Source organism: Diplotaxodon limnothrissa, linkage group LG9 (genome assembly GCF_057381915.1).
Source record: "Diplotaxodon limnothrissa isolate DT_005_m linkage group LG9, D_limnothrissa_male_GT1.1, whole genome shotgun sequence".
Classification (NCBI taxonomy): Eukaryota; Metazoa; Chordata; class Actinopteri; order Cichliformes; family Cichlidae; genus Diplotaxodon; species Diplotaxodon limnothrissa.
Window position 1 is genome coordinate 19,827,893 of NC_140604.1, and position 17,016 is coordinate 19,844,908.

General features: G+C 38.7%; 2 protein-coding genes across 2 annotated transcripts; both read right to left on the reverse strand.

Annotated features, from left to right (window-relative positions):
- Nucleotides 1-342: 342 nt before the first annotated feature.
- On the reverse strand, nucleotides 343-5,744 carry LOC146625456 (ADP-ribosyl cyclase/cyclic ADP-ribose hydrolase 1-like). Its single transcript, XM_085362826.1, has 8 exons — nucleotides 5,427-5,744; nucleotides 4,629-4,755; nucleotides 4,397-4,532; nucleotides 3,074-3,156; nucleotides 2,396-2,469; nucleotides 899-985; nucleotides 711-794; nucleotides 343-609 (listed from the first exon to the last, which is right to left on the reverse strand). Exons 1-8 carry the CDS (start codon nucleotides 5,603-5,605, stop codon nucleotides 552-554), a joined length of 828 nt encoding a protein of 275 aa, XP_085218952.1. The 5' UTR covers nucleotides 5,606-5,744; the 3' UTR covers nucleotides 343-551.
- A 2,622-nt stretch (nucleotides 5,745-8,366) lies between these two features.
- Nucleotides 8,367-14,966, reverse strand: LOC146625457 (ADP-ribosyl cyclase/cyclic ADP-ribose hydrolase 1-like). Its single transcript, XM_085362825.1, has 8 exons — nucleotides 14,704-14,966; nucleotides 13,884-14,010; nucleotides 13,658-13,796; nucleotides 12,405-12,487; nucleotides 11,020-11,093; nucleotides 8,963-9,049; nucleotides 8,775-8,858; nucleotides 8,367-8,673 (listed from the first exon to the last, which is right to left on the reverse strand). The coding sequence occupies exons 1-8, from the start codon at nucleotides 14,880-14,882 to the stop codon at nucleotides 8,616-8,618; spliced, it is 831 nt and encodes a 276-aa protein (XP_085218951.1). The 5' UTR covers nucleotides 14,883-14,966; the 3' UTR covers nucleotides 8,367-8,615.
- Nucleotides 14,967-17,016: the final 2,050 nt, after the last annotated feature.

Genomic DNA, 17,016 nt, shown 5'->3' on the forward strand with positions numbered 1-17,016 from the left:
CGTAGATTTCCTGTTTTGCACAGAGCTCTTGATTCCTTTACCAGGCGTATGGCTTCAGCAGTCGACCTTACACTTGTCAGGCCATCATCTACATAGAAGCTTCTTTGGATGAACTTGATGGCTTCTTTGCTGAACTTGCTTTGGCCTTGTGAAGCTAGGTATTTCAGTCCAAAGTTGGAGCAACTGGTGGATGATATGTCTTTTAATTATTCTAGGTGAATAGAACACTTAGGATGTGATTACACAACAGTCAGTATTACACTTTGGAGTCCAAATAAAGTTTACAAGTTAAGATTTTATTTAAAAATTAATACATGTTCTACCAACAATGAGATGGCAGCCATGGTACTCAATGTGTTCAGTCCAAAAAAAATAAAAAATCAGATTCCACAAAATATTGTCATAATGGAATGTATTAGAAACCTACATGTTTAGAAAAATAAATTTCACATGTACAAAAATTCTCAAATTTTATTAAAAAAGTTGCAAGGAAATGAGAGAAATGTTTCTGTGGCTATATGCTAGTATGTTGTGACTGACATCAGACATCTTCACCAGCAGGCTCCACACGCTATCTCTGGTTTGGCACCGCATTCCTGAATACGAGATCTGTTTGAATACATTACAGGATAATAACAAGAGGTCAGTTGTGTTTTGTGAGGACAGATACAAACAGGTCGTCAGCTCCTCTGTAACGCACACGTACTTACTCAGGCACATCTTTGCAGCTGTATGTTATCCCTGTATCTAGAGTTTGCCTCAAATTCTTCAAGGATGGATCTGTACAGTTTGATCTGAAGAAGTTAGACGCAGAACAGAAGCAGTGAATGTAGGATCAATATTAAAATATTGTATGCACATTGTGGTGACAGATTTGTGTATAAAGAGAAAATCTTACTTGGCATTCTGCTGTAAGACCATAACAACATTCAGGCTTTTGATCCTAGAGGCCTGAAACCTCACCACCTCAATGCTTGCAAAAATGCTGATGAGAAAAAAAAGAACAGCAGCTTAGAGTACAAAATTAACTAGATATTGCTGTCACCACAACACAACACCACATTTTTCTGATATATTCATCTATCTGGCACTTGAGCCCACTTCTAAATAATTTCCAAGGTGCTAAAAGGATCAGTAGTCACCTCAAAGAATTATTGTCGCTGCAGATATGATAGGGTCACACTAAGGAAAAACTGTGGTTGTAGACCGTGGCATTATTGGAAGTATTGTGACCATCTACAATGAACTTGAGCCATGAGACTGCTTTTGAAATGGTTGCGCTTAAGATGAGGACCAGATCAGTAACAGCTTCCTGCTAGTTGCCATCTTCAAAGCAGCTCCGATGTATCAAGATGGTGATAAAACAGCAATAAGACAGAATAAGTCTGCTATCAGTTTGTGATTAAATGAGGCCAATCTAGCAATTACAATGTGTTTGTGATAAATTGATGAAAACCCCAAATCTGTTACCATTTGTTGCAAATTTATTGCTGTCACAGTATTTTACATTAGAAGAAAATCTATACTATGGTAAATGGCCTGTATTTGTATAGCGCTTTACTAGTCCCTAAGGACCCCAAAGCGCTTTACACATCCAGTCATCCACCCATTCACACACACACTGGTGATGGTTAGCTAACTCCCGAACTCTTGAGCCACGATCGCCCATATTATCTACTTACAATCAGAGTCCAGCCAGAATTTCATCGATTTGAAAAAGAAATTCTCCCACAAACAGTGATAGTTTGCTGATGGACCACAATAGCGTGTGTTGTCTGTCTGCGTTCATAAGTTAGCTGGTACTTATTTGAAAACCTTTGCCAATCTATCCGAGTCTGTGATTGTTTAGAGTCAGGTCGGCCCCCACCAGGGGACCTGTGCAACTGCCTTTCTATCAAAATTGGTCTCCCTGAGGTTGTGGGCTATGCACGCTCAACCACTGAACAATGAATTGTTCACAACATCTACTTTATGCGTTGACTATTTCTTCTTCAGTCCCCTTTCTCACTCAGTGTATGTTAATAGACCTCTCTGCATTGAATCATACTTGTTATCTCTGGCTGTCTTCCACAGCATATCTTTTGTGCTGTCTTCCAAACGGTTGCAGCAGATGCCCCTCCCTGAGCCTGATTCTGCTGGCGCTTTCTTCCTGTTAAAAGGGAGTTTTTCCTTCCCACTGTTGCCAAAGTGCTTGCATTGTGCAACAAAGACAATGATAACTGTTTTTAATAGCACTTCTCTTAATCTGCAATGACGTCTTAACTTAGCTTGAAACTCAGCACATATATCACTGTTAAATTATTTGGTGGCTCTAATTACCACTAAATGAAAAGAGATTCTTTTACTTTTCTCAGTAAAAGTCATAAAACTGTCAGAGAAGCAGAAGCAGTCCTACCTTGTTGGATTGAATGGTGTGTCGATGGATCCACTTAGCATTGCTGTGACATCACCACAGGCAACATCTGCAAACTATGCACAGCATTTCATTCAGAAAAATCTTTAATCAATTTGTTCACTCAACTTTTCCTTACTTTATGGTATTTATGTGCTCTCTGAATTCATGCAAAAGCTACTTTATTTAAAGCTGTGTGTTACTTGCATTTTGCACAATGTATCCACATAATTACAGCATCTAATTGACCATTTTGGTATTTTTCCTTTTACACACAGTACAAATCAATTTTTCTGGGACTGCTGCACAATTCACCGAACTGGAAAACATTATGAATCAAAGAATATTTGTATGTTTGTTTGCTTTTTTTTTCAACTGTTGGGAAAAGTTGGCTGTTGCACAACAGAGTAAAACCCAGCCAAACTCAACCAAAGCAGGGCTCCTTTGAATGTGTGGGCTGCTGCTCATTAAGGAGAGCGCTCCATGGAGACCGACACAAAGACTCATTGACAGACAACGAGGCAGCGTGAAGATTGCTTTTCTTCCATCACCGTCACTTATACTCAGGAGGGATTTGCTGTACTCTGCGGCCCACTTGTGTGTCATTTTCACCAATGCATGACCTCAGGGCTATCCCGTTTAAAAGAGAGAAAGAAAAGCAAACAAATGTTGAAAACTTACAGCAGCAGAGATACGTCTCCAAAATGAGCGAACAGGGTTGTTTTCACACTCTGACCATCCGGGACACCCAGTAGTGAAGGTACCTATGACAACAACATGCATATTTGCTTGGGTTAGCACCTCAAAGTAAAATACAACAAAGGAGAGAAATTTCACAACACTACATAACTACAATGGACAGTAAAGAAAAAAGAACAACCTAGGGCCGTTTATGTTGTGCCCTAGCTGTCCACCCTCAGCCGCTTAATCAGAGGGTTGACTCAAAATCTTCTCTGAGTAGCTCAAATGTAAAATCACTTCTATAGTGTGTTTGGATCAATTACTAAAAGAATAAAGCCTGAAAATGCTGCTTTACTCAAAGCAAGTTTTGCATAATCAGTTATTTCCAAAACTAGAAACAAAGTGAAACCTTTCACACCTAATAGGGAACACATCCCTGATGACCCAGCTCATGGAGATAACGTGTTTTCACAGAAACATAATTTCTATCTTGAAGATAAGTGTGTGAATGTGTGTGTGAATGTGTGTGTGAATGGGTGGATGACTGAATGTAGTGTAAAGCGCTTTGGGGTCCTTAGGGGCTAAGTAAAGCGCTATACAAATACAGGCCAATTAACATTTATTTACCATAAACTTATTTTTTTATAAATATATTTGATAAATGATGCTTGCTGTCATAGGATGTGTTTATCCAATTTGCGCTGAAACCAAAAGTTAAAAAATCTTTATTTGGGTGTAACCACCTTGACTTTATCATTGCGATTAATTGATATAGTCATTATTACATATATCATTGAAAGGTGGTCGTGCATCTTACTGAATTTCTGTGCCCCCCCCCCCTGAGCTGAGCTTAAACTATTAGGAAAAGTTTATCTTTTTAAAAAGGGGAAGCTAAAAAGATGCTCTGCTTACATAGAAAGTTTTGTAGAATTCTATGTTTCTGTTTTCTGTAGCCTGATTGTGTTTAACTTCACAAGGTTTCTTGAACATTCTCAAGTAATAGCAGTTGTGCGAAAGCTGCGATCTTCTCAGAACGAGTGAGGGCACGAACACTTAAAGGTTTATCTGATCTGTGTGTGAGTGTATTCTTCAAGTGACAAGTTTAAGAAATTCTCCTTAAATTTCAGGGCTGACCTGACTTGCTGTTGGTATGTAAATTTAACAACAGGCCACACAAATAGCAAAATCATGTCTTGCACGACAAATTACATATATTTTTAGATTTTAGCATGACTTATATAAACTACTGTCGTTGCTCTTTCGCTGGTGTGTAGTTTGTTGCACTGTTCAAATAATAAACTGTGATTGCTTTGGGAGTGTTACCCTTGCTGCCTTCTTTTCCACACCAGGTCAGACCATCCAGGACAGATCCCAACAGAGTGTCCTCCAAAGTGACAAAACAATCTCTCTTCTCAGTGAAACCATGGACCACATCCTTTGTTTTGCTCCAGAACATCATCTGACCCACAAACACACATATTAGTGTATGGTTTTACAGACTATGAATGATTATGGCAGATGGGATGATTGAGCTGGTGTAATCACTGATTATTACTCTGTTGCACTGAGGTTTGAAGGGGGCTGCAACAATGAGGGGATCATAAGCTTCCACTGCAACTTTACATGGATCCTTGTTCACATAGGCCTGCTCAAATGCATCCCATACTTTTTGACAGTCAGTTCTGAAAAATAAATAAAATTTGCTAATGTTTAGGTGTATTTTTCATTTAAAGAAATGCTAAGTATGCTAAACAGTCAAACACATTTACATAACTCTTATATATTTAATTTAAAAAAAAAACTGGTGTCAACAAAACCAGATGATTATAGATATTATTGAAAGAAGTTCATGGCAGGGAAATTGCCATGGGGTTAGACTGTGGACGCTGAATGTGCACTTGGTGATATCATGTTTTGTAACTTTTTCTTGTTTCTTGCAAAATTCAAATATCACAAAAGGAAACAGGCAAAAACACCCGACAGACATAATGCAGTTCATATCTCCACTTACTCAATGCACATTATCATTATGTCTACGTGCTGTACACGTAGACATAATGATAATGTGCAGTGGTATACATTATTATTAGATATTAACAATGTGCAAACCAGCTGGCATGATACAGAACGTTAACAGATCAATCATTGACAATAATACTGATCAATACCAGACCCGCCTGTTTTTAAGCACCTCAGCCTTGCAACTTCACAAAAGCAATCAGTCCTGCATCAAACATGGAAACATGCAAGTGCACATGTACACATTCATTGATCATGTGTCTTTTATCATATGTGCGTGCGTCTGAAAATACAAAAATAGTAAATAAGAAAATGTTGAAATACCACCACTTACTGATTGAACTTCTCACACCTAGACAAAAATGTAGATTTAAATTCACTTTTGTTCTGACGGAGAGTCAGTCCCAACACCACGGCGATGATTACAATAACAATAAGGACAACGATGACAATTAATATTACGCAGCGTTTCCTCCGCCGTTTCCCTAGTCGACGAGACTGCTCGTGCTCCATTATAAATGCGTAAAAAGTGGTAAAAATGTAGATTTCTGTCTAACAAGTGTGCCCAACAAAAAGTTGTTTACGGTCACTATCGCGCGAGCTCGGACGTCTATTTATGGAGACGCGGAATGACCGCGCACACAAACTATTCAGGCTCTCTCCAATCAGAAGTCCTGTACAACCTTAAAGGAGGTAAATGCGCAAAGGGTTGAAACGCAGCAAGTGCTCATGTATTTAAAAGTCTGCTGGACTTATGGTACAACATCAACCCAAGCATATATAAACTTTTATTTCATATAGTCTGCTCAACAAAATGTTGTTTACTGTCACTATCGTGCGAGCGCGGACGTCTATTTATGGAGACGCAGGATGACAGCGCTCTCTCTCTCTCTCTCTCTCTCTCTCCGTATATATACATATATATCAGATAAAAGTTTAAAACATTATCTTTCATGTGATGAAACAACAGAAAATATTTTCAGAAACATACGAAATTTTATTTCAACTACATTTTCAACCTGTTATGACAAATGAATCAACATACATACCCTCAGGACATTTTTTCTCTTTTATGTATTCCGCGGTTGTGCTGGGTTGGACTCCTTTTGGCGTACTTTTAAGATGCTGGAAAGATTCCTCTGTGATTTTAGTTTCTATCAACAAGACAGCATCACACAGATGCTGCAGATTTGTTGGCCGCAAAGCTATGATTTCAGTTTTTCATTCCACCACATCCCACAGGTGCTCTATTTGACTGAGCTCTGGTGACTGTGGAGACCATGTGAGTACAGTGAACCCATTGTTATGCTCAAGAAGGCAGTTTGAGATTATTTGAGCTGCCCATTCCTTTATAGCTGTGTTTGCAAAGGGGTGGACATTGTCAGCAGCACTTATGTAGCCAGTGGCATTTTAAGTTGTAAAAAGTTGTCAAAAAATATTCCTCATATCATTACACCAACACCACCATCAGTTGATACAAGACAAGATAGATTCCTGAGAACTGTCGTTCTCTGGATATTTTCTGTTTTTCAGAACATTCTGTGTAATCTCTAGAAGTGTTTCTGTGGGAAAATCCCAGTGGATCAGGAACATCACTGAGGTGCAGGTGAGGCATTCCTTTTCTTTCTGCTTCTGGCCACCTGTGTCTCAGTGTTATTCCACAACTTAGATGCTTTCAATACCTACACTCTAATGACACATACATATAGGGCTTTGGGGGTGGGCATACTGAATGGCATCCAGAGTTAGGTCTCTTCATTCAGCCACATACGAGCAGGCGAAGTGAGGCATGGGGTCTTTTCACACCCCTGTTCTCTCTTCATTGTCTGGGACTAGATGGAGGAGGAGCTGGCCATCCAGTCGCTGGGCTAGTCTGCTGCTGTGGGGACCATATCCTTGGTCTGGGGCAGATTGCCAATGTTGGGGTATTGGTGCCTGGACCTGAGTGAATAGAGGGTGTATGGGAGTGTGAGTGTGTGTACAGCATTCATTTTGGTGTGTCTAGATGCTGGGTGCCTGGGTGAGTATTTGTATATGTGTAGATGAGGGTGGGGATGATGCTTGTGTCTTGTGTATGCCCGTGTGTCTATGTTCATGTTTCAGGTCAGGCCTTAGACTCCACCTCTCTTAGAACATCTCAGGCTCTTTGAGGTGGGCCTATTTCCTCCCACCACACACCCTGCCAGTGGCTGGTGTCCCCACCAGTGGATTGATGATTCAGTGTCCATGGCTGGCTGCTCAGGTGTGTACTGGGTCACTCCTGGTGCCTTCCTGGTGGGGCCAATTATTGTTGGCCTTCAGACAAAAATTCTGATTTATACATTGCCAAATGTCAAAAAAAAAAAAACAAGTTACAAACTGTTCATTGTCTGTACAGGTCAATAAACTATTTTTTTTGATTATTTTCTAATTATTTATTTGAATTTGTTTGGATTTACTTAATGAATTTCACTTTCATGTTGGAAGTCTCGTCTTGTTTCAGGAGGATTCTAAAGAAGAATCACCAAGCTACAGGCTCACTGGCAAAACCCCATGTTTCTACCTGTGAGGTAAATACTTTAAAGATAAGGAATTCGTCCTCAGTGCAGTTTTATTGTATTTTTACCCAGTATAGCACTACTATGGTCCAGTATACAAATAAGATGCTGTGTCCAAATTAAATGCTGCAAACACTTCTGGTCCATGTTGACATTGACTGCATCATTATTTAGTCATTGTTTGTCAAACCTGTCAGTGTGCTCGTCCACTCCATCAACACTGTTATTATGAAGCTGTCCATGGATTTAGTTTAGATCTTTACAACTTGAAATAAAAGGTCAACTGCTTTCACTTTCACCCTTAGCACTAATTATAATATATCGACCCTTATATGAATATAGTATATAAGACGAGAGTTTGTACAATTTTAATGACCTTTAAAGTCAATAACTGGTATGACCACCTTCATTCTTCAACACAGCCTGAACTCTCTTTGGGAAGCTTTCTTGTTATTTCTTTAAATAGTCTCAAGGAAGAGTTTTCAAGGCTTCTTCAAGGACATTCAAAGCTCATCTTTAGATGTTGGCTGCGTTTTGTTCTGTTCTCTGACAAGATGATTCCCACACTGCTGTTGAGGTTTGGGCTCTGGGGAGACCAATCCATGACTGATGGTCTTCCACTGTGTGTTTTTTATATCTAGGTATGTTTTTAGAAATGTACATGTTTAAAACAACTCGAAAACATTAATTGAAACAAAGAACATTTAATCAGCATTTTATTGAACAAATAGTGCATATTCTGCCAACGAGAAAATGTCATATGGTACTCAATTTGTTTAGTTAAAAAAAACAAAGAAGTTTAACTTCAGATCCCATAAAATTAAAATGTACATTGTCATAGTGGAATGTATTAGAAACATACATGTTTTGAAAAATACATTTTACATGTACAAAAATTCTCAAATTTTATTTAAAAAGTTAAAAGGAAACACTAGAAATGTTTCTGTGGCTGAATGCTAGTATGTTGTGACTGACATCAGACATCTTCACCAGCAGGCTCCACACGCTATCTCTGGTTTGGCACCACATTCCTGAATCCGAGATCTGTTTGAATACATTACAAGATAATCACAAGAGGTCAGTTGTGTTTTGTGAGGACAGATACAAACAGGTCGTCAGCTCCTCTGTAACACACGTGTACTTACTCAGACACGTCTTTGCAGCTGTATGTTATCCCTGTATCTAGCGCTTGCGTCAAATTCTTCAAGGATGAATGATTACAGTTTGATCTGAAGAAGTTAGGAACAGAACAGAAGCAGTGAATGTAGGATCAATTTTAAAATATTGGAGGCACATGGTGGTGACAGATTTGTGTATAAAGAGAAAATCTTACATGTTGTTCTTCTGTATGACCATAACAACATTCAGCTTCTTGACCCTAGAGGCATTAAACCTCGGCACCTCAACGCTTGCAAAAATACTGAAAAGAAAAAAAAGAACAGCAGCTTAGAGTACAAAATCCAACTAGATACTGCTGTCACCACAACACTGATTTTTTTTCATCTATGTGGCACTTGAGCCTACGACACACTCTTAAAGAATTTCTGTAGTACTAAAAGGATCAGTAGTCATTTCTCAATGCAGAATGCCTTATGTTGCAGGGATTGTAGACCGTGGCATTACTGGAGGTATTGTGACCCTCTACAATGAACTTGAGCCATGAGACTGCTTTTGAAATGGCTGCTCTTAAGATGAGGAACAGGCGATAAAACAGCAATTAGACAGAATCAGTCTCCTATCAGTTTGTGATTAAATGAGGCCAATTTGGCAATTACAAGCAATCTGTTTGTGTCTGTCTGTCAGCACACGCAGCATTTTATGTTAGATAACAAATCTATATTAACTACTTATATTCAGAGTGCAGCCAGAATTTCATAGATTTGAAAAAGAAACTAAATATTGATATAATTCCTGCAGGACAGCAATTTAACTACAAAGTGACAAAGGTGCCCATCAACTTTGCCTTTTTATACAATCTAGAACAAAACCCTTGCAGCGAGTCAAGTCGAGTCCTCTACAGCAGAAAGACAGACTGACTGCAGTGTGTTGAATGTCTCTGCATTAATAAGTTAGCTGGTACTTATTCATTGTAGACCTTACAATATATAGTGCCTTGAGGCAACTGTTGTTGTGATTTGGCACTGTATGAATAAAATTGAATTGAACTGAACTATTTGAATTTGGTTGCTGATTGCTAAGAAAATTCAATGCAGTCAACTCTTCAACTGCAACTTCAAGTGTGCTGATTTCTTTCCGAGTTGCAAGGACGCTGCAGTCCTAGTTTCACTCTATTGTGACTTAGGGCTGCTCGATTATGGCAAAAATGATAATCACAATTTTTTTCACTGAAATTGAGATCTCGATTATTTGATGATATTTATTTAACAATAACAATGTATTGAATAATGGCTTTAAAGATTGTCAAAAAATAATATAAAATAGTGTGCAAATACTGATAACATTGCAAATGTTTGCAATATAAAAAATAAATGAAAAATGTAAACATTAATGTTTAGTGAACTTCAAAATACTGCATAATATTTATGCAAATAACCAAATATCAAGGCAAGCTGTGTAGCCACACAATTGCATCAGACTGACAGTGAGGTAAGTCAACTAAAGTTGCCGCTCTTTCATTGTTTGATTGTATGTCACTTTGTGAGCGGTCTTCAGATGATTGAATAAATTTGTAGTGTTGCTCTGTGGTGCAGCTACGACACCGTAGCAAGGTTTACACACTATGTCTACTTGATCCACGTCTGACTCCGCGAACCCATAATGTTTCCACACCACTGAAGTCGTTTTAGCTCTCTTCAACCAACGGCATTCTTTCTTCAGAAGCCATTATCCTCTCCTCTCCAAATAACTTTTGCTTAGCTTTCCGAGCTTCCCTCGGGTCCTCTTAATTGTTGTGACGCGTGTTCGAAACGCAGAGAGGTGCGCTGGATTTGTCACACGGAGCAGCGCGAGAGTAAAGCACGAGGGAGGTGCTAATAATCGGCACAGTCATTTTTAATGATCGTTGAAAGCTCAGATCGTAATTTAGATTAAAATTCGATTAATTCAGCAGCCCTAGTGTAACAGAAATATAAATGAAAATGAAGCAGCCTGCATCAAAATGGCCCACAGTGGAGACAAACATTTAAACCTGATTTGGTTTGTAGAGCAAGAACATATTTTTCACAACAACCTTTGACCTTGTGCAACAAAGACAATAATAACTGTTTTTAATAGCAGTTCTTTTAATCTGCAATGATAACTTAACTTAGCTTAAACTCAGCACATATATCACTGTTAAATTTTTGGTGGCTGTATATTACCACTGAAAGAAAAACATTACTTTACTCAGTAAAAGTCATAAAACTGTGAGAGAAGCAGAAGCAGTCCTACCTTGTAGGATTGAATGGTGTGTTGATGGATCCGTTTAACATTGCTGTGACATCACCACAGGCAACATCTGCAAACTATACAGACACACAAAGGGGATTTTGAAGAAACACTCAGTCATCTTGTAAATAAAACTAAAAAGTAACACAATATTTTGTCCCAAATTTAGACTTAGGTATTTGTGTCTTCCTGTAAAGTGAGGTTTATCACTATTGATGTGATAATGGAACATTGGACATATCTAAAGTCCCTTACTCAGAGAAATGACTGCACTTCTTACTCCACAGATCGATATTATGTGAACATCATTATATTCATAACAGGAAGTATGAGGCAGCAACATATCACTGAGGTTTTACCATTATGATGCAATGTTGTATTTAAAATTATTTTACAGTCCAAATGTTGCAATAATTTCACAGATGTCATTTTTTAACGCGACTGTGGTCGTTTTTCCAGTTTTTCCATTTCTTCTAGTTCACCTTTAAGTTCACCCAGGCTTTACTGGTCTGTACATTTTGTTAACAAACAACAAAATGAACAGCAAAAGATCAAAACAAGTTATACTGCTTTTTAAAGATTTGCTAAGATTATCACACACCCAAAAAACGGTATGTTTAGGAGCCAAACGTAACAAATTCCAAGCATAACATGACAAGCCCTCGCTAGCCTTGGGAGAGGTCACTGTTTAGTTGCGGTGTAATCCAGGAAAAAACAGCATTTCATTCATAAAAATTCATTGCTAATGAATTTTTTCACTCAACTTTATCTTTTCCTTATTTTATGGTATTTATGTGCCCTTTGAATTAATGCGAAAGCTACTTTATTTAAAGCTATGTGGTACTTGCATTTGCATAATGCATCCCCATTATTAAAGCATCTACTTGAGCAATTCTGGATCAATTTCATTATGGTTTTTTTTACATTAAACTGAAATTCCTACTACAATTACACACAGTACAAATCTTGATTCTGTTTTTCTGGGACTGCTGCACAAGTCACTGAACTGGAAAAAAATATAAATCAAAGAATATTTGTGTGTTTGTTTGCTTTTTTTTTTGGACTGTTTGGAAAAGTTAGATGTTGCACAACAGAATCAGACGTTGCAAAACAGAGTAAAACCCAAACTCAACCACAGCAGGGCTCCTATGAATGTGTGGGCTGCTGCTCACTCAGGAGAGCGCTCCATGGAGACCAACACAAAGCCTCATTGACAGACAACGAGACAGCGTGAACATTTCTTTTCTCCATCACCGTCACTTATACTCTGGAGGGATTTGCTGCACTCTGCAGTGCACTTGTGTGTTATGTTAACCAATGCACGACCTCAGGACTATGCCATTTAAAATAGAGAAAGAAAATGTAGTAAATTCATGTTGAAAACTTACAGCAGCAGAGGCACAAATCCAAAATGAGCGAACAGGGTTGTTTTCACACTCTGACCATCCGGGACACCCACTAGTGAAGGTATCTATGACAACAACATGCATATTTGCTTGGGTTAACTCCTCAAAATAAAACACAACAAAGGAAAGAAATCTCACAACATTACATAACGACACAGGACAGAAAAGAAAAAGCAAAAGCTAGGGCACATTTATGTTAGCTGTCCACCCTCAGCTGCTTAGACAGAGTGTTGACTCAAAATCTTCTCTGAGTAGCTCCAATGTAAATCACTTCTATAGTATGTTTGAATCAATTACTAAAGAATCAAACCTGAACATGCTGGTTTATTCAAAGCAATTTTTGCGTAATCGATTATTTCCAAAACTAGGAACAAACTGAAACCTTTCACACCTCATAGGGAACACACCCCTGATGAGTAAGCTTATGGAGACATGTTTTAACAGAAACATAATTTCTATCTCGAAGATAAACTTATTTAAAAAAAAAAAAAGATAAATTATGCTTGTCTACATAGGATGTGTTTGCCGAATTTGCACTGAAACCAAAAGTTAAAAAAAATCTTTATTTGGGTGTAACAACCTTGACTTTATTATTACTATTAACTGATTCATTTATTATTATATACATCATTGTGAGGTGGCCGAGCATCTTACAACAGTTTCTGTGCCATTTCTGGTGAGCTGAGCTTAAACTATTAGCAAAAGTTTATTTGGGGGAAAAGTGCTATTAATCAACCTTAATATCTTTGTTCTACTGTGGTTTTAATGAGTCTTTTTAAAAAGAGGAAGCTAGAAAGATGCTCTGCTGACAGAAAGTCTTGTAGAATTCTATGTTTCTGTTTTCTGTAGCCTGATACTGTTTAACGTTACAAGGTTTCTTGATCATTCTCAAGCGATAGCGTTTGTCCTTCTCAGAACAAGTGAGGGCATGAACACCACAGTTAAAGGTTTATCTGATCTGTGTGTGAGTGTAGTCTGCATGTGGCAAGTTTACGAAATTCTCCTTAAATGTCAGGGCTCAAAAACCTTGACATGACTTGACTTGCTGTTGGTATGTAAATTTAACAACAGGCCACACAAATAACAAATCATGTCTGGCACGACAAATTACATATATTTTTAGATTCTAGCATGACTTATATGAACTTCTGCTGGTGCTCTTTCGCTGGTGTGTAGTTTGTTGCACTGTTCAAATAATAAACTGTGATTTTTATCTACTGCTTTGAGAGTGTTACCCTTGCTGCCTTCTTTTCCACACCAGGTCAGACCATCCAGGACAGATCCCAACAGAGTGTCCTCCAAAGTGACAAAACAATCCTTTCTCTTGTCAGTGAAACCATGGACCACATCCTTTGTTTTGCTCCAGAACATCGTCTAACCCACAAACACTGCATTGTTAGACAGCTCATGAATGATTATGGCAGATGGGATGATTGAGATGGTGTAATCATCGATTATTACTTTGTTGCACTGAGGTTTGAAGGGGGCTGCAGCAATCAGGGGATTATAAGCTTCCACTAGAACTTTACATGGATCCTTGTCCACATAGGCCTGCTGAAAGACACCCCACAGCTTTTTACAGTCATATCTGAAAAACAAATAATGTTTGCTGATGTTTAGGTGTATTTTGATTTAAAGAAAGGCTAAGTATGTTAAATAGTGCAACGTATTTGATATAAAACAAAAAAAAAAACTAACGAAAAAAACTGGTGTCAACAAAACCAGATGATTAAAGATATTACTGAAAGAAGTTTATGGCAGGGTAACTGCCATGTGGTTAGACCGTGGACGCTGAATGTGCACCTGCTGATATCATATTGTGTAACAAGCAAAATTCAAATATCAAAAAAGGAAACAGGCAAAAACACCTGACGGATAAACTGCAGTTCACGTCTCATTTACTCAAGACACATTATCATTATGTCTAGGTACTGTATGTATTGTATGTGCAGTGGTATACATTACTATTAGATATTAACATCGTGCAAACCAGCTGACTGGATACAAAACAGCAGCAGCTCAATCATTGACTATAACCGATCAATACCAGACCTCAGACCTAACGCCTGTTTTTAAGCAGAGCAGCCTTACCACTTCGCAAGTTCAAACGCAGTCACTCCTGCATTTGCCAAGATTGCTCAAACATGGAAACATGCAAGTGCACATGTACACATTCAGTGATTAATCATTATTAATTTGATCATGTGTCTTTTATCATATGTGCGTGCGTCTGAAAATCCCAAAAAAGTAAATAAGAAAATGTTGAAATACCACCACTTACTGATTGAACTTCTCACACCTAGACAAAAATGTAGATTCAAATTCACTTTTGTTCTGACGGAGAGTCAGTCCCAACACCACGGCGATGATTACAATAACAATAAGGACAACGCTGACAATTAATATTACGCAGCGTTTCCTCCGCCGTTTCCCTAGTCGACGAGACTGCTCGTGCTCCATTATAAATGCGTAAAAAGTGGTAAAAATGTAGACTTCTGTCTAACAAGTGTGCCCAACAAAATGTTGTTTACTGTCACTATCGCGCGAGCTCGGACGTCTATTATGGAGACGCGGAATGACCGCGCACACAAACTATTCAGGCTCTCTCCAATCAGAAGTCCTGTACAACCTTAAAGGAGGTAAATGCGCAAAGGGTTGAAACGCAGCAAGTGCTCATGTATTTAAAAGTCTGCTGGACTTATGGTACAACATCAACCCAAGCATATATAAACTTTTATTTCATATAGTCTGCTCAACAAAATGTTGTTTACTGTCACTATCGTGCGAGCGCGGACGTCTATTTATGGAGACGCAGGATGACAGCGCTCTCTCTCTCTCTCTCTCTCTCTCTCCGTATATATACATATATATCAGATAAAAGTTTAAAACATTATCTTTCATTTGATGAAACAACAGAAAATATTTTCAGAAATATACGAAATTTTATTTCAACTACATTTTCAACCTGTTATGACAAATGAATCAACATACATACCCTCAGGACATTTTTTCTCTTTTAGGTATTCCGCGGTTGTGCTGGGTTGGACTCCTTTTGGCGTACTTTTAAGATGCTGGAAAGATTCCTCTGTGATTTTAGTTTCTATCAACAAGACAGCATCACACAGATGCTGCAGATTTGTTGGCCGCAAAGCTATGATTTCAGTTTTTCAACTGTCGTTCTCTGGATATTTTCTGTTTTTCAGAACATTCTGTGTAATCTCTAGAAGTGTTTGTGTGGGAAAATCCCAGTGGATCAGGAACATCACTGAGGTGCAGGTGAGGCATTCCTTTTCTTTCTGCTTCTGGCCACCTGTGTCTCAATGTTATTCCACAACTTAGATGCTTTCATTGGGGGTGGGCATACTGAATGGCATCCAGAGTTAGGTCTCTTCATTCAGCCACATACGAGCAGGCGAAGTGAGGCACGGGGTCTTTTCACACTCCTGTTCTCTCTTCATTGTCTGGGACTGGATTCCGGGAGGAGGAGCTGGCCATCCAGTCGGGGTCTGGGCTGGTGGGCTAGTCTGCTGCTGTGGGGACCATATCCTTGGTCTGGGGAAGATTGCCAATGTTGGGGTATTGATGGTGACGATTTGTCACCTAGCGTAAAATGTTACGCTTTGGGAGTGAGAACGTGTTGATCTGAGTGAATAGAGGGTGTATGGGAGTGTGAGTGTGCGTCCAGCGTTCATTTTGGTGTGTCTAGATGCTGGGCGACTGGGTGAGTAATTGTATATGTGTAGATGAGGGTGGGAATCATGCTTGTGTCTTGTGTATGCCCGTGTGTCTATGTTCATGTTTCAGGTCAGGCCTTAGACTTTAAAAAATTTATTATTTTCTAATTATTTACTTGAATTTGTTTGGCTGTAATGTTTATCACACGCACATCCTTGTGACTGTTAGTTTGATGTTTGGTAGGCTTCGTCAGTTATATTTTAGATAGCAAGGAGCAGACGGGTGAGGTTATTAAACTCCACTGAGACAGCTGGTGAGGCAAAACTGAAGGCTAGACCGTCTAATTTCACAGCCGCTCACTTCCGGCCTACCCGGCCTTCAGAGGACCCGGCCTTCAGAGGACCCGGCCTATGTAGACCACGAAGGCTGGGTCCTCAGGAGGAGACAACAAACATTTAGGCCTGATTTGGTTTGTAGAGCAAGAACATATTTTTTACAACAACCACTGAACTTTCTGCAACAAATACAATGATAACTGTTTATTAATAGCCTTTCTTTTAATGTGCAATGACAGCTTAACTTAGCTTAAACTCAGCACATATATCACTGTTAAATTATTTGGTGGCTCTAATTACCACTAAATGAAAAGAGATTCTTTTACTTTTCTCAGTAAAAGTCATAAAACTGCGAGAGAAGCAGAAGCAGTCCTACCTTTCAGGATTGAATGGTGAGTCGATGGATCCACTTAGCATTGCCGTGACATCACCACAGGCAACATCTGCAAACTATGCACACTCAAAGGGGATTTTAAAGAAACTAAAAAAGCTAAAAACAAAAATTAACATAATATTTTATCCTGAATTTACAGTTAGGTATTTGTGTCTTCCTGTAAAGTGAGGTTTATCAATCATGAAGAAGT

Bases quoted from the DNA above. Each gene is read 5' to 3' on its own strand.
- LOC146625456 (XM_085362826.1), bottom strand. From the start codon at position 5,605: ATGGAGCACGAGCAGTCTCGTCGACTAGGGAAACGGCGGAGGAAACGC. The intron at 4,533-4,628 runs GTAATAATCAGT...TTTGTGGGTCAG, and splicing joins TCAAACCTCAGTGCAACAGA to ATGATGTTCTGGAGCAAAAC. The intron at 3,157-4,396 runs GTAACACTCCCA...TTGTTGTCATAG, and splicing joins TGGAAAAGAAGGCAGCAAGG to GTACCTTCACTACTGGGTGT.
- LOC146625457 (XM_085362825.1), bottom strand. From the start codon at position 14,882: ATGGAGCACGAGCAGTCTCGTCGACTAGGGAAACGGCGGAGGAAACGC. The intron at 8,859-8,962 runs GTAAGATTTTCT...TAACTTCTTCAG, and splicing joins GTCATACAGAAGAACAACAT to ATCAAACTGTAATCATTCAT. The intron at 8,674-8,774 runs GTAAGTACACGT...GTATTCAAACAG, and splicing joins AGCTGCAAAGACGTGTCTGA to ATCTCGGATTCAGGAATGTG.